This window comes from Dermacentor variabilis, chromosome 5, assembly GCF_050947875.1.
Source record: "Dermacentor variabilis isolate Ectoservices chromosome 5, ASM5094787v1, whole genome shotgun sequence".
Lineage (NCBI taxonomy): Eukaryota > Metazoa > Arthropoda > Arachnida > Ixodida > Ixodidae > Dermacentor > Dermacentor variabilis.
The window spans coordinates 134,994,055-135,021,803 of record NC_134572.1 but is presented as its reverse complement, the minus strand read 5'-3'; the positions used below and the strand labels follow the sequence as shown (position 1 = coordinate 135,021,803).

General features: G+C 48.4%; 2 protein-coding genes across 8 annotated transcripts in view; both read left to right on the top strand.

Moving 5' to 3' along the window:
* Window positions 1–22,200, top strand: part of LOC142583173 (uncharacterized) — a 170,854-nt gene extending 148,654 nt beyond the window's left edge. For both annotated transcript variants that reach the window (XM_075693529.1, XM_075693528.1), the window contains exon 3: window positions 16,070–22,200. In XM_075693529.1, coding sequence (XP_075549644.1) covers window positions 16,070–16,332 — 263 coding nt within the window. In that variant the 3' untranslated portion in view covers window positions 16,333–22,200. The remainder of the gene's footprint in view (window positions 1–16,069) is intronic.
* Window positions 22,201–23,772: 1,572 nt separating this feature from the next.
* LOC142581972 (uncharacterized) overlaps window positions 23,773–27,749 on the top strand; it is a 570,107-nt gene continuing 566,130 nt past the window's right edge. For 4 of the 6 annotated variants that reach the window (XM_075691408.1, XM_075691413.1, XM_075691407.1 and 1 more), the window contains exon 1: window positions 23,773–23,950. In XM_075691408.1, coding sequence (XP_075547523.1) covers window positions 23,834–23,950 — 117 coding nt within the window. In that variant the 5' untranslated portion in view covers window positions 23,773–23,833. The remainder of the gene's footprint in view (window positions 23,951–27,749) is intronic. The other 2 variants (XM_075691412.1, XM_075691409.1) reach the window with 2 other exon arrangements.

The following is a 27,749-nucleotide window of genomic DNA, read 5'->3' as shown; positions in this document are numbered from 1 at the left end:
CAATGATTAATTTTCTACTAAAACAGCACGTAAAGAGCTCTTTTAGCTTTATTATTACACAAGAACATGTTTTGTTTTTTTAACTATGAGGACTTGTTATTGCATGTACAATTATAGGAAACGTAAATATTATCAGCGAGCTGCTAAAGTTGGAGGACAGATGACAAGATTCGCGCTAGCTTTAGGACAGTTTGTCGTCTGTTCTTGCTTTTATTCGCTTGGTTATGCATTGTAGGGGAGTAAACTTCACTGGAAGATGTAGTGTGCCTGAATAGAAACATTTTATGAAAATTTTACTCTAGGAACGCGTTATTTGTGTAGCCGTATCCACGTTTTAGACGAAGCCTCTTACAACACCAGCCAACGCAAGCCTCGCAGACACATATACCCTCATTCATGACGGCACAGCAACACCTTATGAAGCTTCCATAGACGGTGGCGCCAGATTTCCCTCTAGGTGTTATAGTGAGAAACTCTATGATGAATGCAATGGGAGTGTTTTGAGTCCAAAATATTTAGTACGGGTGGCATTGTATAGAAGGACGCCATATCAATTTTATGTCTTTTCGCGTTCTTCGGTGTGCAGCGCTATTTCGGTGCATGGGAGCTATTCCCCAACCGCACGTTTCCGCAACTAGAAATTGAACCCCCTAACACTGCGGCTCAGAAGCAGAGAAAGCTGTAGCTGTTGGACTATTGTGGCTGGATAGCTGTCGGAAACTAAAATGTTCTGTATTGCACATTATGTGATTATATTTTATCTTCGGAGCACAAAACTTTCATAGAAATGAGACGTACATCTGTAGTCTATTACACGCGTATACATGAGCGTGTGTATGTAATGTTCCGATTATACCTCGGGCCTGGGGGGAGCTCTCTTGGTTTTTGAATATTGTGCTACCTTGAATGCTTTCACAAACAAAAGCTTTTCGACACATTTCGTTGGTACAGACGCGCAGAGGCGATTTTTTTTATTCCTCCTCCGCTCTCCCGTCGGAATACGTGTTCTTGACAAGCTCGGCACCTCTCAAAATCTTTAATTGGGCGACGGCTAAGTTGAATGCACAGTGGACATCATCATTATATAGCTAATTATCAGCGGCTGCTTTTCTTCTTCTTCTTCTTCTTTTATTTTTTGTAGACTTTCATTTGGTTGTTGTAGCTAGGATTTTTTTTAACGTCGTAAAAACACTGAGACGACAGCGCGCGCTGTTTTTTAAGGCCACGCTGTCTGACTGACGTTTTTTCGGGGGGCGCGGGAGAGTTGGGAGCAATCAACCCGAAACGGGGGGAAGAAAAGCAACGAACCCGATAAACCCGCGAGAACTTATGGCTGTGAATTACAAGAATGAAAATAAAAAGCTCTCAATCGCGCTAATTAGTCGCACTCATTCTTCTCTTCGCCGTTGCCCGCCTCCCCCACTTCTCGCCACGAGGGGTCTCCTCCTCTCTCACCCCCCTCTGTCTTTCCGGCATAATCTATTGCTGTCTTATTAAGGAAAGAAAAAAGAATTGTTCATCGTGGATTTGAAAGGCGCCTGCGCCTGCAGCGACGGCCCGGCGCCAGAACGCTATAAATTGTGATAAAGCGCGGTCCCCAGGTGCGCATTACAACCAAGCAGTCCTCGCTGTCGAGAGCGTTTTTCGCGGTGCATTTGCGTCAAAGGTGGAGCGCCGCAGTGCCACTGAGGGATTCGAACCCTCTGCGGGCACCGCGCATACTCCCGGGCCGCGGCTTATGTGCAGCCTTCTGTAATGCATTTGCGGACTCCTTTTTATCCCCACCGCGGATGCTGGTGAAACGCGCCGGACGATCTTTGTAACGGTGTGCCGAGCTGGGAGGCGCGCTATCGCAGAGTTACCATGGCTGCGATGTGCGGCTGCCTGATACAACGCTCGATCCCGGCGCGTAGCGCGCTTTTACTTTTTAATTACGCGCGAGGTTAATAGGGAGTGAAGGGAAATCATTTTCTGCTCCGTTATGCTTGCGCCTGCGAGCGCAGGGGTGTGTATAACGAAAGTCTCCGCTGACTCGTCGGCGCCTTTGGTCCCGGAGCGGCAAGATTATCCGTGACTCGAAAGACTGGCAGGAATAGCAGGGGCCTTGCTCCTGCGAAGAAAGCACAGAAATGAAAACAGTATATGAGCTCGAGAGTGAATCTGGCTGACGCCATGTATGTGTAGTGTGCTGTGTGTCGAAAGATGAAGGAGCTGGGCCGGTATACAGTGTAGAGATTTTTTTCTAATCCTACGTTCCTTCCCCCATTTTGACAGTTGTCCAAGCTGGGCTCTTCCTACGTTATCACGATAATCCGCTATTCATGAGCGGTGGATGATAAGACGATAACAAAGGAATAGAATCGAGCGAATGGGCATGGCGATACATTATACCGGCCCGGTATCATTTCTACGACAATCTATACAATACGATGGTCGAAATATACGATAACACTGGCGGCTATAGTGGGAAGTTGCGTATCTTTTTCACGAGCCGCTAATTGTGGAACTCCTGCCTGCGTTCCAACTGTGTGCAGTCGCCCTAAAAAGCTTAAAGGACACTATATATCACTATATTTGCGAAATTTGCGAATTCCCGCGAAGCCTGTGCATGTATGCCTTCGAATTCAAAGTTTCGATGTTTACAAACCGATCCATTAAATTAGAAACGTCAGGCTTTAATAGAGCGGAAATTTAAATTGTCGTGAGATGCGTACTCGTAAGCTTTCGCTGCCAACTGTATAAAGCTTGCATGTCATATAGGCGCATAATACAAGCAGAGAAACGACGATGGTGTGTGGCAAGCTTCCTTCCCGCCATTTTATTTCCTTCTTTCTTTCTCGCTTTTGGCTCAATACTGATGGGGAAAGTTGGTGGTCCAACGCATGAATTTCACATTCCGTTGCGCGCAAGTCGTCGCTGTTACTCGCGGTTTGTATGGAGGAGTAATAGTGTTCTATACTTATGCGATTCAAGTCCTTGCTCACTTCGCGTGTAGGCATGAGTGATTCTTTCTTCGCTGCGTTCGCTGAGAACTTTCTTCGTCGTTTTCCATGGGCCCTGCACGAACCACATTTAGAACCAAGGGGGCCGTGTGTCCGGGAAAACGAGCAAACGCCGCACACACACGCTCGCACACTGCCCGTGCACGTCGGCGCGTCCTATCTCACTTGCACTGTTCTTTTTCTCCGTTTCGTTTTCTCCCTGCATTCGGACATTTCCGCGTTTCGTGACTCTTATTGATCTCCGCGGAACCCGCTGTGGTGGGCTCAGCGAAAGGAAAATCCGGCGCTCTGCGCGCACTGCCCCGGCAGATACGGAGGGCCTCCTGAATTAATTGCGCGCCCGTCGCCCGCAGCTCCGTGTTTCTTTCACGTCCAGCAGCAAAGCCCGGTTCCCTGGGATTTCGTTTCCTCTCGCCCGCAGAGCCTTGAGCTGTGCGCGCGCGTGTCAGCAGACGAATGTGCGCCCTCCCGCGTGTCGCCGTTATATACGGCATGGCCGGCAGTGTTTCATATTTCACCTGCAACCACCACATACCCGCGCCGCTGTATATATAGCTGCGCTGCGATTGCTCTTGGGTGCGCCCCGGGCCATTTGTAGTGAGGGGCTGAGGAAGAGTTAGGAGGGAGGGGGTGCGAGGGAGAGAGGGGAGTAGCGCGGGAGTCGAGCGGGAGGGGGTCACTACCCGGCACTCATAAAGCTGTCTACTTCCATCTCGAGTCCCCTTGTGGTTTCATTCCGAGCGTGAGCGCAGACGCAACTATGACAGCCCGATTGCGTGTTTCGTTGCTCTGCATTTCCCAACGCTCCTTGGCTCGTGTTTGCCTGGACGATAACGGTCTTATTCCTCATCACAAAGAGATAGAGAGAGAGAGAGAGAAATGAAAAGGAAGAAAGAGAAATAGAGACGAAGAGAGAGATCTGTGATAAGTGAGAGATGAAGAAAAAAAAAACACTCTTGTATACATTAACAAAAGTTCGAATGCTTAGTTTGACCGATCTCCCAGGGTTGCGATGTTTCGCCGAGGATCAACCAGCGAACGAACTCGCACCACTCACACAGTCACACAATCTCACACAATCGGACCTTGAGCGTTCTCTCACGGTTCGATTGTCTGAAAGCGCATTCCCAGCGCGCGCGATAAACCTTCCTCGCTTATTGCGTCTCCATGCAGCTGCGTCAAGTTGTCGTTCCTAAGCGCGCTCACAAATTCCTGGTGTTTGGCCTGGCTACCTCCGGTTCCATCGTGACTTTCGGCAAGCGAGACTCGAAGGTGATGAAGGGTATTGTTGAACGATAGGATAATTCCTGGTTAGGGAGGTCGCTTGCTCATGAAATGCGCGCGGCTCATTCTCTGGCAGATGCGTCTCTATTCTCCTTCTTCAAGTGAGCAGCGGCGCCAAGTCCGTCTTGGTATTCTTCGACGCGATGCGAGACCGCTTGGTGCTGCGCGCGCATTGGTCCACATCACCGTGCGAGCGAACTCGTGTACTTTGCTCTGCAGGACACAGTTTACCAATGAAAACACGTCTGTCCTCGCGCACGTTGGATAACGTCGGTTCGTCATTCCGCAGTCGGGGGCGTTGTATATAGCTCTGTCACTTGCCGCCCGGGGCTCGCCGTCTTTCTTTCTGTTTTTCTTTTCCCCCTCCTTCATAAATCGGTGAGAGCGCGCGTGCTGGCCGAACGTGAGCTCTCCGTCGTGAATGATGGCACCCGTGCTGTTACGCCTCGCGTCGTTTGTCTTCGCAGAGATCCATGGCTGGAGCGTGACCCACCGGTGCAACGGCTATCGAGTCTCCGCGAAAAAAAAAAGAAAAGAGAGAGGAACAGAAGCCGCGCCTCCTCACCCGTATTTTTCTGTGGCCTCGCGCGCGCATTGCGGACAGTTGCGCGTGCCTCGTGGCGGGAGCGCGGTCAAGCAGGCGCTGCATTTAGGCGCCGGCAGCCGCGGGCCATGTATAGCCATAGGTGGGCTTTAATCGCTGCACACCGTGGGCGTGACGTTCGGCGTTCGTGGTCGGCGTTTACGTGGCGCGATTTCGCGCGCTAATTGCGTAATGGACGCCCCGCGCTGCCAACGCCGCTGGCCATGTGTGCTCGAGCCAGACTGCCCTCTGTATGTGTCGCTCGGGAAGTCGCGAACACTGACTGTCGGGCTGGTACAGCGCTCCGCTCCCCGCGCAGAGGGGCGAAACCACGGGGCTGCGCCACACCGCGTGTTCCGACCACCGTCTGCCACGTAGGTGCTCGGGGCGTGGGTCGATGAATGATGATTTCGCCACGTTACTTTACCTGACAGCGCGTTTCCTTTTTTTTTTTTCAGAACCCAAGAACGGTCTAAACGCCGCAATATTCATTCGCCTTTAGCTCGGGAATTGATTACCCTTAAGAAGCCAGGCCCTCAAGAGGTCATCCGTGCTCTTGAGTTCGTTCTGATTGGCTTTGGAGCTCCTCCCGTCGGGAAAAAGCTCAGCGCGGTTGCCTCCTGGTTCGAACGAGAGCGTGGCAGATTGTCGTGACTTCCGAGGCTATTATAGGCGTTAGGTTTCGCACCCGATTTCCGTCTTTCTTAGCGCCTTTCGTGGAGCGTGCACCGTGCTCATCTGATCCGCGCGTCCGCGACAGAATTTATCGCCGCCGTAAATCGTCCCTTTATCGCATTTTCGAGCACCTTTCCTTTTTTTTGTCAGGTGGCGAGCCTCTCGGTTCCGTATAATCTGGGGAACAACAAGCCAGCCTTCCAATGAAGGGCGGCGAAGTAAAAGCTACTTGAGAAAAATGGGAAAGAAAGGCGCTGGAGGGTACGGTGGGCGGACAGGGACTTTAGAAGCCAGTATAAGGCTGGCGCGTAATGCGAGCAAGCTGGGCAGGGAAGCATCCGGACAGGCTAGGCCGTCCATATTCATGGACCCGTCCCCGTCGTCAGGTGTAAATAAGAGAAGCGGCACCGACTGGACGGTTGTGCCTGCTGCTCTCTGACGCTTCCTTCCGTCATTGTTAGGGACGTCCTAATGCATACAAATCGACTGGACTCGAGCGCCGGGCTCTCGCCGCGTTGTCCGAATCCCGGGACGACCCCGTATAAACCATAGCAGGCTCTCTCGAGTTGTAAGCACGGTTTCTGCATCCGACTTAGAACGCTTCGCCTCGACTCCTTGTGTCGGAAGCGGAATATATCTATGCGCGTCTCGCCGCTCTAGTGTTATTCCTTTTCTTTAAGTTCGGACACTCCGTCTGGCCCGTTTTCCGGAGATTTCTGCCAATCGCCGAGCTTGTATAGGCTGGACTGCGTGCATCTAGGGAAAATTCCGGTGCCCCTCTTCAGTCGAACTCGGTTTTGTGACTGACTTGTGTTGTAGCCTTCGGCTGCGGGTGCCGCACCTGCGTCTCCTAGATCGGCATTGTTGTTCCTGCTTCGCCTTGGGTTTCCATTTCTCTTGACATCCTTTTGTGATCCTTCTTACTTAAGCCCCGTTGCCCCGTCACACAGGCGCTTTTCTTGCATCACGCTCTTCGAGTTTCGCACGTAAGGCGCGCACGGCAAAGGGAAAGCACCAGCGGGGAACTTGGCGCACCAAGGGGACCTCCAGACTCCAAGTTTTCTGTTGCCCTTAAAAAAAGAGCAGAACGCTTGCGCCAGTGCACAAGAAAAAAAGAGAGAGGGAGAAGAGAGAGAGAGAGAGAGATAGGACGGGCGACGGAACAGGCAGCAGTGAGAGCAATGTTCTTTCTTTTCGGCATGCAACTCGAAGAGGACGAAAGCGCATCCAGTTGTTAAGTTTAAAGCTGTGCCTTTGTTTGTGTATATTTTAGCGCGGGCGGCGATGGTGCGATCCGTATACGAAGGGTTCGCAGTAACAACATCAACAAAAAAAGAAAAAGCAAGAAGAAGGAGAAGAAGAAGGAGAGAGAAGCCGTGGACGTCTGGAGTCATCCCCTCCGTCCTTGACGGAAGCCACAACAAAGCGTGCGCGCGCGCACAGGTTAAAGGCGACGCTCAAAGATCTCAAAGCATTGACTAATTGTTTAGCCCAACCTTTTCATTCCTCTTTCCCTGCTGGCCGGGTTCGGCTGGAAAGGAGTACAACGTGGTTTAGGGTTGCAACTGTCGCGCCGCGAAAGAAAGCGGGAGCGTGCAATTTCCACGAGGGGAGACGACGTAAACGGCGCGGCGTTCAAGCGCGCACCCATACCTCCTCGTGGTGGTCACCCAAGTGCTCTACGCGGGTTGAGTACAATAAAGGCGTGCGAGAAAAAGACTGAAAAAAAAAGAAGCTTTGCTCCCCCCCCCCTCTTACTCCTTCCCATACACCTATTTCTTCTTTAACTCTTTCACTGGAGGGGTATCTTTAAAAAAAACCGAGCCGGCTTTTTTGCCCTCTAAAAAAAACAAGCTGTGTTTTTTTTTTCCTTGCGTGGGAAGAAGGGCAATTAGAGGTAGTCTGGTGACAGAGAGGGGGGGGGGGGGCGCCTACCTGTCGTTGGCACAGCGGGTGCGTGGATATTTGTCTGCATGTCGGGGTAGGTTCGGCGTTGGCTTGTTCGGGGGCTCAAAGGGATGCCGCCCCTTCGGGCAGGCGCCGGACATGCTACAATGTTGTAGGCCGTGCGTAGCCGTCCTGAACCTTGCCTCATGTTTGTTTATCTTTCCAGCTTTTTCATTTCGTTTTCTTTTCTTCTTTATTTTCTTTTCTTCTTTTTTTTGGCTGCATAGTTTTGCGCACACGTGCGTCATTCGTGGGTGCTGTGGCCTTTCCAAGCGTCTCGCTTTCTTGCGGCTATCTCTCGGGATCTCAGAGCAAGGAATCCGGCTAAAAAGAAAGGCGGCCATGGACTCGGCCGGGCGGTTTTCCAGCTCGGCTAGCTTCACGCCGCCATCGCCGTGAGGGGCCCCGGCTGACACTCCAAGGTCTAATGTCGTACGCATGCACAAATACCCAAGAAAATGGACGGGGTGATGCTGTGTGAGTTCCGATCCGACCTGCGGAAAGTTGTCTTTTCGTCCTCTTTCCGCAAAGCTTTAATGTATATCTGCACGGACCTCACATGTTCCTCATGCAGCCCCACCATGCAAACCGATATCTCGAGATCAGAAACGGACGTCTACAGACCTCAGTGAGCAACTGTGGTGCCCAGATATGATGATGATGATGATAATGACGATTTGTTGGCATCCAATTTGAAATGAAATGAAACGAAGGTGACAAATAGTCACCTAGCTTCTTGAGTTCATAGGTATGCTGTACATGTTTCTCATTCTAGCATTTTTGTATACATCTCCTTAACCTTTTTTATCTTCCTCTAAACTTCATTATCTGTCTTGTACCGCTGCCTATGCCTGTAACGGGTTCGGTCGTATCATTCGCTTCCCTGTTCTTTTTTTCCACCAATACTCCAAACGTCTCTTGCTTTTGTCGTCTGCTGAACGGTTGGTGCTTCCGTCCACTTTCAATTCAAGCGCTTCTGAAGGTGTACGCAACCTAGGAGTCTCACTGAGTAAATCCCTTCGCAGTTCATTAGGATGTGCTGAGGGGTCTGCGGATTTTCGCTGAAGCGAGCACACGTCTCGGCTTGTTGCGAGCATTTGCTTCGGTTTTGTTTTTTTCCTCAGGCAACCAACTCGAGCCTCGAATAGCAAAGCGCTGCGATTGTGTTATCGTACAAATCTGTCTCCTCTTGTATCCCTTAACCTTCTTCCCCCGTGTGTAGTGTAGCAAACCGGGCGCGCGTCTGGCTGACCCTACATCACTTCCTTTTTCTTTATTTTTTTCTCTCTCTCTCTGCTTGCCTTCATGTACCTTTTCCTTACTCTTTCTGCATATCAATTAAGCATAACAGTTAAGTTTCCCTATGCTTTCTCTCGTTTCACTGTCTGTTTTCATCATAATATTACTTTCAGAGTGATTCAAAAGCTACTGTATATCTTGAACAGACAACTCTTATCGCCTGATTTTAAGCACATGCATTCAAGTATTCTTCGTGGCGTAATCTGTGAAGGACAGTTGTCTCGTCATGCGAGCTCATTGTGGCGGTTATAGAAACCTTGACATTGATGATAAGACGTCAGAATTGGCGCTTGAAAGCACCTGTACAACTTTTTCACAGCGCACGTTGATCAGCATGGAAACCCTGAGTGCGCGAATTACTTCAACACGCTGCGTGGTGATCTGAATAGGCTATTTCGTCTATCGCGTCGCATCTCGGCAACGTAAGCTTCCTCTCTTAACTTTTCTCGACTACGAACAAGATGCCCTTTATGGCCAATGACATTTCTGATTGCCTGAATTGTTTTATTTCTGATGAATGCCTTATCAATATGGGCCCGTTCACCCAGAGCTTCGAAATACCGTTGGTAGTAATTGCCACTCAGGTTGGCACGAATCACGGGAGCAGTGTCGCTCAGAGTAGGACTTCGCGCGTGGCCCTTTGGGTAAGCAGGTGTAGCAATGGCGCAATATTTAGTAGTTAGTAATTATAATGTAATCAGATCTTTCAATCAATTTTTCGTGCAGTACGATGGTGAAATAAAACGAAGCACCGAACACGAAAGATTCGTTAAGGTCAGCGTTTCGTCTCCCAGGAGCTTTGTTAACAAATGAGATTAAGAGCGATAAAACAGTCACCTAAGATATGCCGTATATGACGTGCCTGAGACACCTGGCGAACGCAGGCGGCGCATTTCCGTGGTTTCGATTAAGAGTGTCCTTCATGATTTAAATACGTACAATGAAAGGCGTCAACTTATTTTCTGGGGAAGAAAGCCTTCTATAATTTTCGTGTAGCTGTTCTTTCTGTCTCAATAGCGCCCTCGAGGAGCGAAATTCCGGGACACAGCACTAATGCCCCGCGGAATGGTAATTAAACCTACAGGCCCGAAGAATTCAAATAATAAAAAGGAACAGGTGCCACTTCCTAATTTTGGATTGGTACATCTTCCAGTGTGACCGTTATACTCCCTTTCACGTGTCAGGGGAGTCCCATACGACTGCTACCTCGTGCAGAACAAACATATGGACCTGTTTCACAGAGTAGGTTGATGCTATAAATTTCTGCTTCGTTTTTGCTCTCTTTCATAGACTGTCGAGGGCACAGATATTTCCTGAGAAATCCGGATATGGGGTTTTATAAGGAGGCGAAAAAACAAACAAATTCTCGCATTGTGCCTGTGCATCTTTGGTTCTATACTGTAATTACGGGCCTGTACATTTGTGCCACGTCAAGACATCGTATTTGCAACCTAAGCTTTCGTAATCAATCACACACACACATACAAATATTTTCCTGTACGTTCCGGCAAGTTGCCAACGAGAAGGACGTGACTAGATCGAGAGAAATGACGAAACTCTACATTCCTCTCAGCTAACTCAAACTTTTATGACGCAACAATGGCGTGCGCCCCCCAGTGCTCAGAATTGTTCTCGATCAAATCTGCTGTTCACCTCTCTTTGTTTCTTTCTCTTTGTTTGTCTCGGCGCCGAAACAGAAATCTCGTTCGCTCGGTTCACTGGCTCGAAACTGTAAACGTCGTCACGCTTCAACGGCTCTCCTTTGAATCGTTTCTCCGAGGACTCACGGGGAATTTCTCCCCGCTCCGCGAACCCTGGCGGTGAAGTGTCCTCACGCGATAGCACCACCGACGGGACACAACAAAACAAGTGCTGTACTGCAGCGCTCGCTGCGACGTGCTACAGGTTAGGCATCTCCGAGACTCCGTTCGTACATACAGCACTCCTCGTATATAGGTGGATCCCGGAGCCATCATTTCGTCGGGCCTGCGCAGATCCCTCGCACGCGCGTCGCCGGCTGCAGTCTCATCTCATCTCGAAATAGTTTTCGTCTCTGAGACGGAATCCGTCCTCCGCTCCCCAACGCACCACGGGCTCGCCTTGTCTCGTCTCGTCTCCCTACGCAGTGCAAACAGCCTCGAGCACTATATACAGCTCGAGAGGCCCTTCTTCGCTCCCTTTCTAGCTTCACAGTGCCGTCTCTTCCTTTTCTCCCTCATTTTTGTTCTTTTTCTTCTTTTTTTTTTTTCGCAACTCCACTACATACGTATACGCGTACCTTTCCGCATGCGGGTGCTTTTCTGCCTATGTCGAGATTTCGTTTCGCAAACGCAGCCAGAGAAACTTTTTCAAGTCTCGCACTTAGCCTTAATGGCAAATAGAATTGAAATCCTCCCCCCCACCTCCCCGCCCTCTTCCTCTCAGTCCTTTTTTCTTCGCTCGAGAAAACGAAACGAGAAAAACAGAGGGGCAATGAAAGGACCTGCTGCTCAAAAACAGTTTCACATTTTTGGGAGGCAATTTTCGGGGAATCTTGGAGACTCCTTCTCTTTCAAGAGGGGGAAAACTCTTTCGAAGTATTTGTTTGCGAGTTTCTCGGCCTCGCAATTCCGTGCGCTCTCTCACCCTATGTATTTGCTCTTTCTGAAGTTTTGCTTTTATTCTATTTCCCCACGAAGGCGATGGTATCAGTCCGTTTCGCTATTTCAGAGCCAACTTTCCGTTTTTCTTTCCAACTTTTCTCTTTAGAGTTTGCGTCCGCGCAGTGATCTCGGCAGGTTCGCGTATCCACTTCATTTTCTCAAGGGCTCTCTTTCTTAATAGCTCATTCTAGAACGCGAAGGGGGTTTTGTCTACGCCGTATAAGCGAATAAGCCGCGCGCCTTTTTCTTGTATCTTCCTTATTTCGTAAGCCCTTTTGCCCCGTTTTCCAAATGGGAGTAGGCATTGCTGACGCAGTGTAAATGTTCCTATTCTTTCGCCTCAGAACGCAGCCGAGCGAAAGTGCAGGAAGAAGAGGTAAATGGTTCGGATTTAATTGAATAAAACAAACCGCAGCACTCTTGGAAAGCGTGCAGTTGTCTCCTACGTGACTCTGTCGCGCGGGCGACTGCTCGGAATGAAGGTGCTGTCGCGGCTAAAACAAAAGGGCTGCACGCGAGATGAGGTTCCGTGAGAATTGCGGGATCCGCGCGTCTATACGAACTTCAGTATAACGTCTGTGCACCGGAGAGAGAGTGGACAAGTGAGCTGCCGCCGAGACGATTAAACGAACAGCCCGGCAATGCGGGAATGTCGTCGTGTCGGCTATAAGGTAGTCACGTGTAAACTTACGCGTCATTTTAGCTTTGCCGCACTCACCTGAAACTGCTGGACTCGCTTCTCCCTTCTATGCGTATACTGCTCACTCACTGCGAGCTTAGAGAGGAGAGACGCGTTCTGGCAGCCTCCGGCATATACTGCTGTATGCAGCTAGGCAATTTTTACTTTAGAGTCGGCGGATGAGGCGCGTGGCGCGCGGAATTCCGCAATCACGAGAATGTTGCTTCCTTCTGGCCACCGGTATATTGTGAATCTCGTGCTTAGTAAGCATGTCGTCAAAACAATGTCCCTATACGGAGCCTGAATACGTTTATTTGGATGCTGCAGAGTCGTGATATTGCGTGTGTGTCACGGAGTATCTCCGGAGGGAAGACAAGAGTGGAGTAATTGTTGGAAGCTTAGTGCGAGCATTGACATGTGTAATATTGTGTTACGTTGGAAACTCGCCACGCGTTTTTTTCAGGTAAATAATCACATGCGCCTAATTCACTCTGTAGAGCTTCTAAGCTCAAAATTCTGTTAGCCGCTGTCAGTGGCGCTGGTTATAGGTGCTTTAAAAATAACTGTTTTACTTGTACGATTTCCTTAAGTGAGTAGTTTATGTTATAGATAGAACCGCGCTAATTGTTATGTACAACATGAGCTTTATAGGCTCTTTAAAGCTGTAGCGATGAGTATGCTGCAATCCAACTCAATGATGCCTTTCAAGCTGTACACAGCAGCATGCGCCCTGTTTGGGGCACATATATTGCTCGAGCTGACGAAATGCAGTACAGCGAAGCTGAAGTGCGTCAATGTGCCTCCACAGTCTTTTTTTTTTTAATACCGCACGTAACTTTGAAGGCGTCTCATAATTTGACTAAGACCGCCTTGATGACGCTGCGGGGCTGCTGTCTCGCGTTGTCAGCGCATCATCAGTTTCTTTTGCTTTCCGTCCGGCTTGCAGCGAAACTTTCGCGACCACTGTGTGCGCGCGGGCGCGCGCATAATAAGCGCACGCACACCGTTGTGCGGTGTCCCGTGACGGTCCGTTTCCCTTTCAGAGCTCGCATTAGCTGGCGCTTCGTCTTCTTGCCCAAGGCGAATCCTTTCATTTCCTTGGGTCTGTGTCGCGCGCGAGGAAAAGGATGACCCTAGGAGCCGAAGTTTCTGCGAGATATTCGTCTTGGCCTCCGCGGCGGCGGTCGAAGGAGCGTGCAGGGAGCGAACGTGTAGGCCGCGCCTTGGTGGCGCGCGCTGTTGGCAGCAGCAGTATAGCCGCAGTAATTTGGTCCGGCTTCGGGGATTGATACGGACACTGGCGGCGGGTGCGGGATGTTTCAAATCCCGGCGTCTTAGTAAAGCATCCCCGGCGGGCGTACCAAGCGGAGAGAGCGGCTCAATCTGGGCCCCGTTCCGCCCAATGGCAGGAAGGGTGCAGGCGGCGGGGATTCAGTTTCTGATTGGAGACGCATCGAAGCCAGAACTGTGTAATTCCGCGGACCGTCGATGGGGCGGCGGCGGGGGATCCACTTCGCTGCCCAAAATTGCCTCTCTTTCTCTCTCTCTCGCTCTTGCGTTTCGAAAACACAAACAGTGAGACGGCCGCTGGACGACTGGACCGAGGACACCACGTACTAGTAGAGGCAACTTTGGAAGGGGGAGGGGGGGAGGGGGGACGTGGACAGTCGTCACTGCTGCGTCTTGGGCGACACGAAGCGGAAATGAGGCGCAGTCTCGAATGACCCTGCAGCGAAAGAAAGATAAACGGACGCGAACGCTCCATTTAGAGAACTGGCCCGAATAGAGAAGGAACGCACAAATAAGAAAAAAGAAGGTTCTATTTCTTTCAAAACGAAGATTACAGCTTTCATTAAAAGGAGAACCGGACCAAGAAGACATGTTTGTAGACCTCGGCAGAAGCGGGGTGTGGTCGTATATATAGGCGGAAGCAGTCCTTCCTTTCTCGGACATGTTAAGAAATATCGTTCCGTAATAAATCGAGTCGATTGAAAATTCTTTGACTGAGGTTGTTTTAACATGTCTTCTTTTTTTTCTTCATTGTGTTCATTTACCAGGTTACTCTAAGTCGAACGCGCATCGAAATCATTGGCCTTGGAATATTCCGTATGCTTTCACATTATACGAATTTTGCAACAATCACGCGTAAGATGAAAAATACGGCATTCGTGGTTCGCCTTAACAAAACAAAACTGGTCGTTCTATCGGAAACTTCCGTTTACGAGGAGGTTATGGGAGTATAGGCTGGCAGAGGAGGAGCCTCCAAGCACCATCAGTAACACCTGTCACCGCGGCACCACTTCGCCTTACCCCATGCAACAGTCTGCCGTCTCCTAGACTTTTTCGCTCAGTTAGTCGCTGCATGTGCAAGTATTACGCTTTCTGTCCGTCTTTTTTCTTCTTTTTTTCCCTCGTACAGCAGTAGGCGTGCCGTAATCGAAAAAAAATAATAAAAATTATAAATTCGCCGCATAATGTGGTCTAGCTCATTACTATGCTGGCGTTTTGAACTAGTTCACATTTATTATGCGTTCTTAGATACGGGCTGTTGTGTGTGTTGAGCATGTGCGATTACATTTGTCCGTGCAGGGAACATTGCTGCGTTTCTCGCTCGTGTAGGAGCCAGAGCACTTAATTGCTCTGTTATGCCCTTAACAATGACGGCGCGAGATTCCGTAGGGGGAAACTTCGCGCATGTGGGCTGGTAGTCGGTTTCGCTCAAATGTAAAGCCTGTAGCGAGCCAGGAAGGGGAGAACCCTGCTTCTGTGATGACTATTTAGCATAGAGCTACATTGATTGGCCACCATGGGCGCGCATGCGCATATGGTTCCTCGCTGGCACGTATGACCAGAAAAGATGGCGCTGCACGAAAACATCCGTTAAGTCATGCATCTGACCAAGGTGATTTGCTATGCAATGCAGCATTTGTGAAGCTGTTGCTCGCACATGGCTTTAGCCAACGAATCTAAAACCGTTGGCTTCAGTGGCTTTGGCAGTCACATTAGTACTCGATTTGCTTTGGGATCTCAAATATAGGCGCTGGCGTATAGAGGGGCCCTATTCCTTGTCCGTTGCCCCAGATCGATTTCTCCCTAAGTGAACAAGATGGAGGGTTTGTGGGCCCCACGACTTTTCGTTGTCCTTCCGTTCACGTCACACCGTTATTACCATGGGGCCTGACTCTCAGTAGACGAAGCACAGCCACTGCAAACACAAAAGAAAGGGAAGGAAAAGAACAACAACGCTGTCTTGTTCGTGCTTTTTTCTTCTTGCGTGCATTGTTTTTTTTTTCTTATTTCTAGGATGTTGGTCTTCGTTGGTTAGTTAAATTAAATTGTGTGGTGTGGAGAGCCAAAACCACGATGTGATCATGAGGCACGCCGCAGTGGAGAACTCCGAAAATTTTGGACCACCAAGGGTTCCTTGACATGCACCAAAATCAAAGTGCACGGGTGTTTTCGCATTTCGCCCCCTCTCGAAATGCGGCCGCCGTGGTCTCTTCGTTGGTAGCACGGCCGGACGCATTGTCAGTGTCATTGAGCTGTGAAGCGTACCACTGCTAAGCGATATCAATTATCGCGTTCTGACATGCGAAATATAAGCATATTTGATGCGTGGCAGCTTTTGTACGTATATACGCCCTTCAGCAATATTAAAGGTAAGACATAATTTGCTTTCAAGAGACCGTATGGTGGCTAAACACACTTGCCCAGCATACAAGTATTCAATAAGGTTAAATGTCCAACGGGAAGCTACTTGTTCTAACTTCCATAGCAGATTTGAATCCTCCATGCATCGCGTTTAACCGTTGCTCAAATATGAATTCAGATGTTCCTTCTCGTATTGCTCGTGATTGTAAGTACACCCGCATGCAGCTCAAAGCTCCTCTTGTCACGCTGATGCTTGCACGCAACTAACGGTGACACGCATCCATTTTTTTTCTTCTTTACCTTGCAGAGCGAAAGCGGGGCCGCCAGACGTACACGCGCTACCAGACTCTGGAGCTGGAGAAGGAGTTCCACTTCAATCGCTACCTGACCCGGCGGAGGAGGATAGAGATTGCGCACGCCCTGTGTCTCACCGAGCGCCAGATCAAAATCTGGTTCCAGAACCGGCGCATGAAGTGGAAGAAAGAGAACAAGGCCAAGCTGGAGGCCGGCCTCGCGTTGGGACACGGGCCGCCCGAGCTCACGCACCACCCGGACCACGGGCCACAGTGAGCCGACGCGCGTCTTCATCGCCCCCCGTTAATTACCCGCCTTCTTTCTGTTTTCTTTTTTTTTAAGATTTTTCATTTAATTTACTCGCTCCCACCAGCACCCACCACAAGCAAGACTTGCGTTCCTCCCCCAACCTAGTAGCTGGCCGCGCGCACAGAGCGAAATTCATGCGGTGTTTTTTTTGTTTTTCTTTACACACGCAGGCACACGCACGCGCGCGCACGCACGCACGTCTCCGGCGCTTACAACTCCTTGTACGAGTATATATCGCACTTGCGGTGCCTGTAGCTGCCGCCGTATACTGTCTTCTCGCCGTAACGTATAGCATATCTGAGCTGCAGGGAAACGAACGAGCTTTACCCGCGATTTGATGGGAATTTGATAGCACCCGAGGTTGTCCGAGGTTTTCATCCCGAAGCGCTATTCCCGTGGAGCGGATCCGCTTATACCATGCAGCGCCCTCTGAGGACGTGGACACGTCTTGGAGATTTTGTTGTGCACGACTCCTGCGCGGCAGGATCCTTGGTCACTGTGGCACAGGTGTAGCAGCTAAAACGGGCCATTTTGTATCACAGCTGCCAAAAAAAAAATATTAAGGCATTATGTGGGCTGGCTTGAAAGGTATCACGGCAGCTCGTATGTGAGGTTACTTATTATAGTTTCTTTTCTTTTTTTGTAGTAGGGCAACCCTCATGCTTGTCTCTGGCACAACGGAGAACTGTTACTTAATGTGGTTACTTACCGAGACAGAGAACCCGCCATTTTATGCTTCTTTGGAAAACCACAGGAGTTTAGCCAACCATTAAAAGCTGGCGAGAAGGGTAGATGTCTTGAGTTTCCTAGGGGAATATGCTTCACCGGGATGTCATAAGCTGACATGCACGCTTGAATGAACTCTCACAAGGAAGCATGTACACCTTCTTTCGTTTGTGCACAAATGTTACAGATGACTTTCTCAAACTGAGGAACTAAGTTGTTACAGATCAATTTGCTCGCTTGTGTCGTACGGGAGACCAGTGAGGCGAGCGAAATGTTTTGTCTGGTCATCTTTATGGTCGTTGTTTTAAGTACAGTCAGTCGAGCGAAAGCTTATGCGGGAAAAAGGGCAGATTTTAATAACAATATGTGCTAGACCACGCGTACTTTGCTATTTTCGCTGTCGAACACTGTGACGATGCTGTCAAGTATTACTTTATTTTTTGCTGACTAAGAAACCGAATGCCACCGAATATTCACTTTCATGCACACTTTTTTAGGGAAGAAACATGCTCCTTTGTCCTGTGGCAAGCCGTGAGATTATCGGTATACGTAGTGCCATTATACGTAATTTTTTTTCTAAACGATACGCGAACCTTCCAGTTATACGTCTGAAGTACCAAATATTTCTAGAGTACTTTCGTTTATTATTCATACTCTGTACAAAGTAGCTCTATCAATAGGTATTTTGACTATGCCTCATATACGTAGCGCGTAGCGCATAATGACGTTTTATTTTTACGTACATAGAAAGTATTTATTAAATATAGAATGTCTGATTACAGCAGCGTCTCTAACCGTGAGTTGAGCTGGCTAATCCGATGTACCGTTTATACGTGTCAACTGTGACGTTCAAGATAAGTATACGTTTGTAACGGCGCTTCGATTCGTCCCGACAGTGTGAACGCCGCTTAGTGCAATATTTGTGGTGTTATTATTAACATTTTGGTATCTGACTGTTCAGTAGGCAAAATACTGCATTTCTTCAGCGGATGTTAGCTCCGCAACCCCTCACAGGGCGAAACTCAAAGGTGCTTTTCAGCCACTGTACACAGTGAAATTTAGCACAATATATGTTCTCGGGAACTGTAGAGCCGAACTCTGAACGAACGAATGACGAACAAAGTCATTTACTGGTTCCTTTTTTTTTCTGCCTGATTCAAAATTACTGCCTAGTTGAGATGTAGGCGGCTGTGCGTAGTACGAACAAAATTCGCGAGGTCTGATTGGCTCATGACCAGGATGGCCGAGCCGACTTTAGATGCAGTTAGAGTGACTGCACCACCTGCGTAAACAGTTGCTATGTTTCGTTTTACCAGGCACAATTATAAATTGCCAAAGCAAGCACACACGAATGATACGCCTTTGCTCTTCCATTTTTTTTTTCATAACATTGCGCACCGGCATTCCGCTCTTGAGCGAAGCCAGATTTCACGGCGCTTGATACCCGTTCATGTTGACCCCTCCCCCCACCCCTCAATAGTTTAACGGCACGTTTAAGTACGATAGTCAAGGGACGGTGAGCTTAAAGCCACGCCACCGTTCCACAAGGATGTTCTGTTATTCTATTTCTTTTTTCTTTGAGTTGCAACGGTTACAAGTAAGTAAAGAGAACAGGTTACAATGATGAACCGCCCACACCGCGAAAAAAAAAAATTTTTTTGCCCCCTTGCGTTCACTGTGCGCTATCCTCTTTGCTTTCTGTTCTGTCTACCTTTCCGCGAAACGTCCTACCCGCGTTTCGAGAACTCGTTAAGGAAACGCGCAAGCGAGTCTGCCCCTTTTACGCTGTGAATGCACGCAGTAGTGCACCAGGGGAGCTGCAACGGTCAGTTCTTGCCTGCGCGACCCCCCACGGCCACATCGGCACCCCCTGGGAAGGGCGCTTCGCGCATCCCATAGCGACGCTTGCGTAGGCGCACGCCTTTGTGTCCGAGAAGCCAGGCGGCGCCTTCTTCCCCCCCCTCCCCCTACTCCCCCACCGAGCGCACGGCTACAGTGGCCACCACGCAGCGCACCCCTTGCATGCACCCCTGTTGCGCAACCACAGCACAAAAATAAGAAAGAAAAACAGCGAGAACCACCGTAACCACCTCGTAACATCGGCCCGGGTCTGGCCGGTCCCGTGAACAAAAGTGACACGACGCCGATGCGGGTAGGGTCGTCCGACGGCTGCCATTTCGCCTGGCTCAGCAGCTGCCTATCTTCGTCTTTCTTCTCTGCCTGTGTGTGTTCCTCGAGACTGTGCATACCATGGGCACCGCGCACTGTACACAACGCGCAAGCCCGTAGCTTTCTTCACTGCTGGCGCCCGAAGAGGCGACGTGCGGGGAAGCGTCCCACCCTGCCTTCACCGTGAGCGGAACAAGGGCGTCCGCATCAACTCGACGCAGGACGGCTCGAACTTCGACACTGTTCTGCTCCTGGTACTGCTGAAGGATCTCCTTTCTGCTGCTTCGCTGTAGACGACTACGTATATTCGCATTGGCGATGTGCGCACTTGCAACTTCGACGTGCTACACATAGGCTCGACCGCCACCGTCTTCTTCACCGACGCGACATTTAAACGCGATCTGAGGCGCTCGCCTGCACGGTTCTGGCGTAGCCCTTCTGCGCGCGGTGGACAGAGCCACCGGCGAGACGCTGCGGACTTTGGCCCCTTTCCCCTGTTGTGCGTCCCGCTGTTCTTCTCCGACGCGCAAACTCCTTCTTCTGGTCCAGAGTCACCGTGAGACGTGCGACATGGGAATATGATGGCAGAAAAAAGAAATGCATAATCAAGCTGCAGCGCGGGCGTTAATAAGGCCCCATCAGCTCGGTCTCGAAGAGCTACTCAGTACATGTGGCTACGGTCTTCAACGGCCCAAGTTGCCGGGTTGCCGAAGACAAACTGCAGCAACTGGACTTGATCGTCAAAGCTGACTAGGACTGCAGAATTTACACGTGACTGTATGCACCGGCTGGACGCGAGTGGCGAACGTTCGTTCCAAAAAAAGTGTGGAGTGCTTCGCGTTGCCTGGCATATGACCATAGTACACATATACGCATCCAGTGACTCGATCGTGTTCTGTGTCTGGTGTTTGTGTGTGTGTTTCGCACGCCGCTGGCCGCCGGACGTGTTCGTCGCCAAGGCGTCTCTTCGGTTAATTCTTGCCTGTCCGTGTGCCCCACTGTTTCGCGATTCGAGAGGGCGAGTGTGTGTGTGTGTGTGCGCGTGTGTGCCGACCACGCCGCCAGCGGAGAAGCAGTGCTCACAGTCTTTCTGCTCTCGTCTGCAAACGCGCGCACGTGTTATGTGTGTGAGTGTGTTGTTCTTGTGGAGTCGTGCAGCGTGCTGTGCGCGTGAAGACAAAAAGAAGAGAAAGAAAGCAAGATGCGTGAAGCAGATTGTCGCGAAACGCATCATGTTTTGATTGATGTGACGCGTCGAATGCGCTGACTTCTCGCCTGCAAGCGTGTTATGCTATTTCACCCTCCTTTATTTTTCCTGGTGATGAAAGGGGACTGTTGACTGTAAAAGTAATGTCTATATGGTTGTGTCAATGAAATATGCCGTGACCCTTGATACTTATCCTTTTATTTCTTGAGCGTACTGCTGTATGTGTTTTTTTTTCCCCGACAGCAGCATAGTCGTAGGCTCGTCCTTGTCTGTTTGACCATGGCTTGGCATTGCGGTCATTCATATTCATTCACCCTTGTATTTAATTTCAGACGCGGGTAAATACACTTGAAAATACTCACGCCGCTTTGATCATTCAACTCTTCAGCTTGTGAGCGCTGAGTTAGCGATGATTGTGTGCCATGTGAAGAGACGTCACCTCTTTCAGGTTGCTAGTGTGCATTCATTTATGTTTTTAATTATTTTTTTCAACCTGTGATTATATTTGTTATCGTGGCAGTACACCTTATTGTGCTTTGTACAATGCTGTCAATTCCTCGAGATTCAATTTCGCCGATCCGGAAGAATTAAAAGAACAATGGCTCACCTTTATTCATCCTTCAATTTGTAGGTTTGTCTTGCCCTGCGTTACTTCAATCTTTGTTAACGACAAGCAGACCATCATATGCACCTTCAACAGGTGCTATTGCGATGGTAACCTGTTTTCCGTAACGAAGTACTTCCAGCTTGCATTGCTACTTCTTTGATGGCACGTCCGTGTAAAGCTGAACTGAAGCAAAAGGTCAACAAAACATTGTCCTAGTGCCATTATTCTTTTTGGCACATTCGCTTTGGCTCGTGACTTAGCAACAAGATTCCTTTAGGGATGAAATCCGCTGTCGGTGGATTTTGTGATGCGACCTTTATTGGGTGTCCGAAGAGTAACCGTGCAGTGAGAGAAAAAAAAATATGTGGTGAATTGTGAATAACACCGCAGTTCCAAGTGCGATATGATAGCGCAAGACTTGTACTTCGTTTGATAGCGTCTGTGGGGTACACTTAAATCACTGGTGTACAAGAACAATCCTCACACACTGCTACATACTGCTATTACCCATCACCGTGCGCAGCTAACTCTAGCAACCCTCCGCCGAGTGTTCAAGAGTACGCAGTGTCGTGTGCAGACATGTCTTCAAGCCGGTGGCGGACATTTTCAGCGTGTCCTGTAGGGAATCTGCACTGCCTTGCAGAGTGAAACTTCGTTCTTCAAATACTAACTTCAAGCTTGAAATTTCAGGACCACAATTTCCACTGCGCAGTAACTTTCCGGACACCCAGTATGTATGCGTTCTCGCCGGCTGAGAACTGCATCTGCACATGGCTATCGTAAAAAAGCCTGCTGAGTTTCCAGGAAAACCTCTGTGAGAGTGTTCCTCATATTTTCAGTGTTCTTCTAACAGTGGTACAATGCTGAACTGTGCATCCTCGTGCTCTTTAAAAAAAATTGTACGCTTTCTCTACTGTGTTCACAGGGTTGAAAGCAGAGGCCCGAATTTTAAGCATTCCGTTTGAGCATTGCTGAAACGCGCATTAAATGACTCATTAGATCGTTGCTTTCTTTTTCTTTTTGAATCTCATGAAAAAAATGCATATTGTTGTTACAACCTTGTACATTGTAAACCGAGATTATGCGCAGCCATGTCGCTCAAGTAAAATTTGTGTACAGATCTCAAGCACACGCCTCCCTTGTCATCTCTTCCCTGCTCGACACAACACCTTATCAGCATGCGTAACCAACCAAGGCGCACATGTGATAGCACCTGCATTTTTGGGGCGCAAAAAGTTACACAAACAATACTTGTTTTGCTAGTTGGAGAAGCATAGATTGCTTTGTGCAGCTTAGAGCACGATTACATAATAATTTTACTTGGCTTATTATGGGAAATCAAACCAATTCTTCAAGATCATTTTTATACTGGCTAATATCCACGTTTAGAAGGAAGTTCACTATAAACGCAAATTGGCGGTTGTATTAAAACTAGTGTGCTAAAGTTACTTGAATATGTCTGTTAGAGAAAGTAAAAGAAGGCTGGCACTGGGACACACAATGGGCTTAAAATTTATGGGGCCTTAAATGCCAAAAACCACGATATCATCACGAGGCGCCCCGTAGTGGTGGACTTTGGATTAATTTTGACCACCTGGCATTCTTTGACGTGCACCTAAATCCAAGTACATGGGTGTTCAAAATGCGGCCGCACCTCTGCCGGGATTTGATCCCGCAACCTCGTGCTTAGCAGCGCGACACCAACGCTACTAAGCAACTACGGCAGGTATAGCTTCCTTGTTTCTCTTTACATTCTAGATAATTTTCCATGGCAAGCTTTCGTGTGTACTATATTTTTCACCAAGATCAGTTCCTTTATGTTTGTAGTGATTAAATCTAGGATTATTGCGTCAATGTTACAACGTACTGCGTAGATAACTAAATCGAGTGTTTCTCTCCCAGTCTGCTTACAGAGGCGCGTGGTGATATCAATTTGCTATTTAAAACACGTGATTCAGACTATAGCACATGAATCGTAGCAGAACAAAGCCATTTTTTCACGGCTACTAGATAACTGCTATCAGTGGTCGATATTTTTTAACAATTCTGGGCAATATTGGGGGGTGCTGCATATTCGTTCACTCTGCTTGTACAATTGGTAGTAAAATGACAAGAAACACTGGATTAGTTTTAAAGAAACGATTACTTGTGATGTGGGAAAATCAATGCGGTATCTGAGTATGTAAGAAGTGACGTGCCGGTTTAGTTTCATTGATCATATTTATCTGCACTGTGTGCGCATAGCCGCTACGGCTATTCAAAGCAATTCAGTCGTTGCCTTTCAAATTTCTCGCTTTCTCTATCGTACCAAGCTAAATCAAAACAAGACAAAACATGTTAGGAAAAGAAATTGCCCTAGTTCTTCGAATTTGCCCTCCGAAGTTTCCATTGCCCCGTGCACTGCTTCTTCGAAACTTTCACGAAAGAAACGGACGGTGGGGCCCCCGGCCGGGCGCCCCCAAAACCGCTCCCGCCTCGGCGCTCTCGACCCGATCCCGGTGTTGTGCCACATTATCCGGCGACGCTCCGCTTTTTCCCGACACGGCACCGCATCCCGCGAGGAAGAATCCGAAACGTCTGCGCGCTCGTCGTTCGCCTCCAAGGTCTCGTCGGCACCGAAAACATCCTGTCCTCGACGTTCGTCATCAGAGTGCGACTACGCGATCGCTAGGCGCACCGCAACGAGCGCGCGCCGGCGATGCCGCTCCGGCGCACGGCATCGAGACGGGGCCCGGCGACGGAGGCGTCGGGAAGCCGCCATGTTTGCGAAACACCGCCGCCGCTGCCGCCGGCGCCGAGCTCCGCTCCCGATCTTCGGCGATCGGCGAGCTTCGCTGCGTCGCTGGACGAGGAAGATTGGGAAGTATTGCGAAACGGTGAGTTGTGAACGCCGATGCCTTGGACGTAGTCGGTGACGATGACGTCGCCGGACTCGTATACGTAGAGAACGCATGGTATAGCCATGATTGCGCCGGGGCAGGTACGCACCATGTTTCTTGCCTGCGGAATGCTACGGATGAAGCGAGGCGCAACGTTAGAAAAAAAAAAAAGCATTTGAAAGGCGGTGATGGTTTGTGTTTATACGTACTTTGTATTACCGCAGATTTGAAACAACTCGGCTTCCGCATTTTTTCTCCTGTTTCGCTGCAGTATATGACTCACCCGACAGGCAACTAATTTGGCCTGTAAGCCACTGTTTGACAGATAACGTGACAGCGATTACACATTTTTTGCTCTACGCGTCGATGTGGATGCGTGCCCGCGTTAGCAACGGTAACAGTAGAAGCGAGGCCGCTGTCTACTATTGGAAAATGACGCTTGCATAAAATAGATAATAGAGAAAAAAAATATAGCGAGTGACAGTAATTGTTCAGTGCATCTGGGAACTTTTGCTCATAAACATTGAGAGCTTGATCAATGGACGATTACCACGCACGACGAACACATTTGTTTCTTAGCAGCCACCCAATCACGTGACCTTTACAGCTTGCTGATGACCACGACAAGATCAGAACATATTATTTTATACGGTCTAATACTTGTTCACTTTGTTGAACAGTAAAAATGAGTTGGCGTGCTTTTGCCTGCCACTAAATTTTTCTCGCAAGGGCAACACTTATGCACGTCCAGAGGATGTGTAGAAATTGTAAACTGAGTTATTTTTAATCTCGCTGTGCACTAAAGGCACTGTTTTAGTTACGCTTGCGTCGCTGAATTTTCTGTTCTTTTTAATATTTTGTAAACACCTTATTGGTGTAACTATAGAACGCCTTGTGTTTATTATAATTTCACGGCTTTGCGTGCAGAAAAGAAGATGCCGCCCGCGTATGTATAGAGCAGCACGTGCACACGAAATAATTTCCTGCTAAGCTATTCTTTTTTCTTAAAAAAAAATTTATCCGGCCCCAAAAAGCGTGGTTTCTTGTCAAAACAAGTATTACGAGGCATGTAATAACGTAGCAAATTATTCCTGTACTTTTTCGCCAAACTTTCACATGGCGACGCTGTTACTTATCAGCATGTGTCACATGTTAGGCTGAAGCATGGAATGGCAGCGTGCCTGCGAATGCTGGGAATTACGACAGCAGCTCTTGTTCCTGCTTTAATTAGGGGTTTTTTTTTACTTTCGGATTGGAAATTCTCAATAATTCTGGACCATCTCATTAATTATTGTCATTCGCAATGGTTTGAAACATGCTTCCGATAGTAACGCTACAAGAATTCTTGTTCAATAAAATCATGGAATCACAAAATTGTCACGTATATATGTACAGACGTAATAGGCTTGTACATTGACAAATATATTTGTGTTTGCTAAATGCCCACAATTGCAGTGTTTACGTTTTGGAACTATCGTTTAGGAATACTTCTCAATAAACTTTATGCTACAGAGACACAAATTGTTTACTTTATATTCAGTGCCCTTGTCATGCATTGAAGCGCTATGTAACTAAGCTACAAAAACGATCGTGTTTTACGTCAATAGTTTTCAGCGCAAGGAAACGCACGACACGAGTGAAGGCACACACGACACAGCGCTACTAACTGATGCTTTATTGCACTTGGTCACACTGTATATAGCACCGTACAATAAAAGAAGGAAAGGGAGTGCAACCTTACCACAGCATCACAGATCGCCGAACAGCGTAACAAGCCACCGCTGCCGTGACAAGAATAGTATCTTCTTCCATGACAACGCGACAGATGGCCAGCTCACGCAAGCTTTGTTTCTGTTCATTTCATCAGAATCAGTCATCATCAGTATTTTTAAACAAAGGTTTGCAGCCACAACGCATGCAGTGTGCAGCATGATGACCGGTTGCTGCCAGTTTATGAACATTGTTTGAGTGCTCTCGTAAGCGATCGTTGAGACATCTGCCAGTTTGTGCCAAATATTCTTTCCCGCATGACAATGTATTGCAGTAAACTATACGCCTTCCACGCAAGTGACGACTAACTGTTCGCGATGATTTGTATCACAAGCATAGCAATCGCCTCTTGGGGTGATTCAACGTTCATACAAAAAGAGGGCGTTTGCATGGGGTCTTGATTCGCTCCAGCTTTAAGTGACCTTTTTCTTGCACATTGTGATAGGATTTTGTGCTCTCGCTTGGAAACAACAGCGGTTGCAAAGTATTCAGATACGTGGATGAATATTTGGTGATTTTAACACGTGACAGTTATTGCACTGCGGTTGCCACATCGACAATGTGCTCCGTTTTCCGCGAATGCCTAAAACCTCTCACTTTAGCATGTGAAGATTACCCTGTTGACGGATACGTTTGGTTCTTAGACCTCACGCTTCATGTTTTAAGCACCCATACATGCTCGTGTTATGAGCCAAAAGGAAACAGGCCCCTTCTTCCTTACGCATCTGTGCACTAGAAATTAGTTAAGAGGGGAATCACCAACCTGTGTTTTAAAAATGCACTTCTGAAATCCTGCCAGCATCTCGTGTAAAAAAATTTCGATAACCAGGTTTCGCGACTCTGCGCAGCTGCCTACCCTTTACAGTTGTTGATTGCGATGGCTGGCAGCATGTTAAGAAAAACGAAAACTAATAGTCCTGGTGCTGCCTTGCAGCCACGCAGAAGTAAAAATGTGGTCGTGGTGCCTTATCTATAAACAGTCGGCCACAATATCAAGAAGATTGCAGGAAGAGTTGGAGTAGACGTTGTTTTTTAAGCCCCTCATAATCTTTCTAGATTGTGCTCGAAAGTTAATAATCCCAAGCAGAAACGCAATGCATGTGATACAAGTCAACGCGAGCAGTTTGTTGTCCCATTTGTTGAAGGCGTATAGTTTACTGCAATACATTGTCTTGCGGGAAAGAATATTTGGGATAAACTGGCAGATGTCTCAACGATAGTTTGCGAGAGCACTCAAACGATGTTGATAAACCGGCAGTAATCGGTCATCTTCCTGCACACTGCATGTGCTGTGGCTAGAGTGATGGGCAGGCATTCTGATGAAATGAACAGAAACAAAGATTTCGTGAGCTGGCCATCTGTCGCGTTGTCAGAGAAGGAGATACTGTCCACGTCACGGTAGCGGTGGCTTGTTACGCTGTTAGGCGATCTGTGACGCTGTGGTAAGGTTACACTCCCTTTCCGTCTTGTATTGTACGATGATATATATACTTTGGCCAAGTGCAATAAAGCGTCAATTGTTAGTATCGCTGTGTCATGTGTGCTTTCTTTCGTGTCGCGCGTTTCCTCGCGGTAAAAACTATTAACATGCAATACCAACTAGCCCACCAGTATGTTTTGTTTAGCTCGTATTTTGTTCAGCTTCGGACGCGCATGATTAACCGTGTTGTGTCCATTTGTGCGCATGTTCCCGAATTTTATGGGTGAATTTTCAGAAAAAAAAATGCAACGGCCCGAAACAGCATTGTATTCTGTGTGTCCATATGTTCTCCTAAGACCTCTTGTACATTATAACATTCAACGTTGCCTTAAATTCTTTTCGCTATTAAGTCGGAAACTCTTCCGTAGAATATTCGGATATGAAGTGAGGTGCACGTGGGAATGTGTGATAGTGGTCTAGCCATATTCTTGGCGTCATTTTTATAGAAGATTGACACTCTTTTGATCTAGACTGTTGTGCCGTCACAGAAGACCAAAAGCAACTGCGACGCCCGTCTCGAATGTCGCGAGATGACGCGAGAATCCA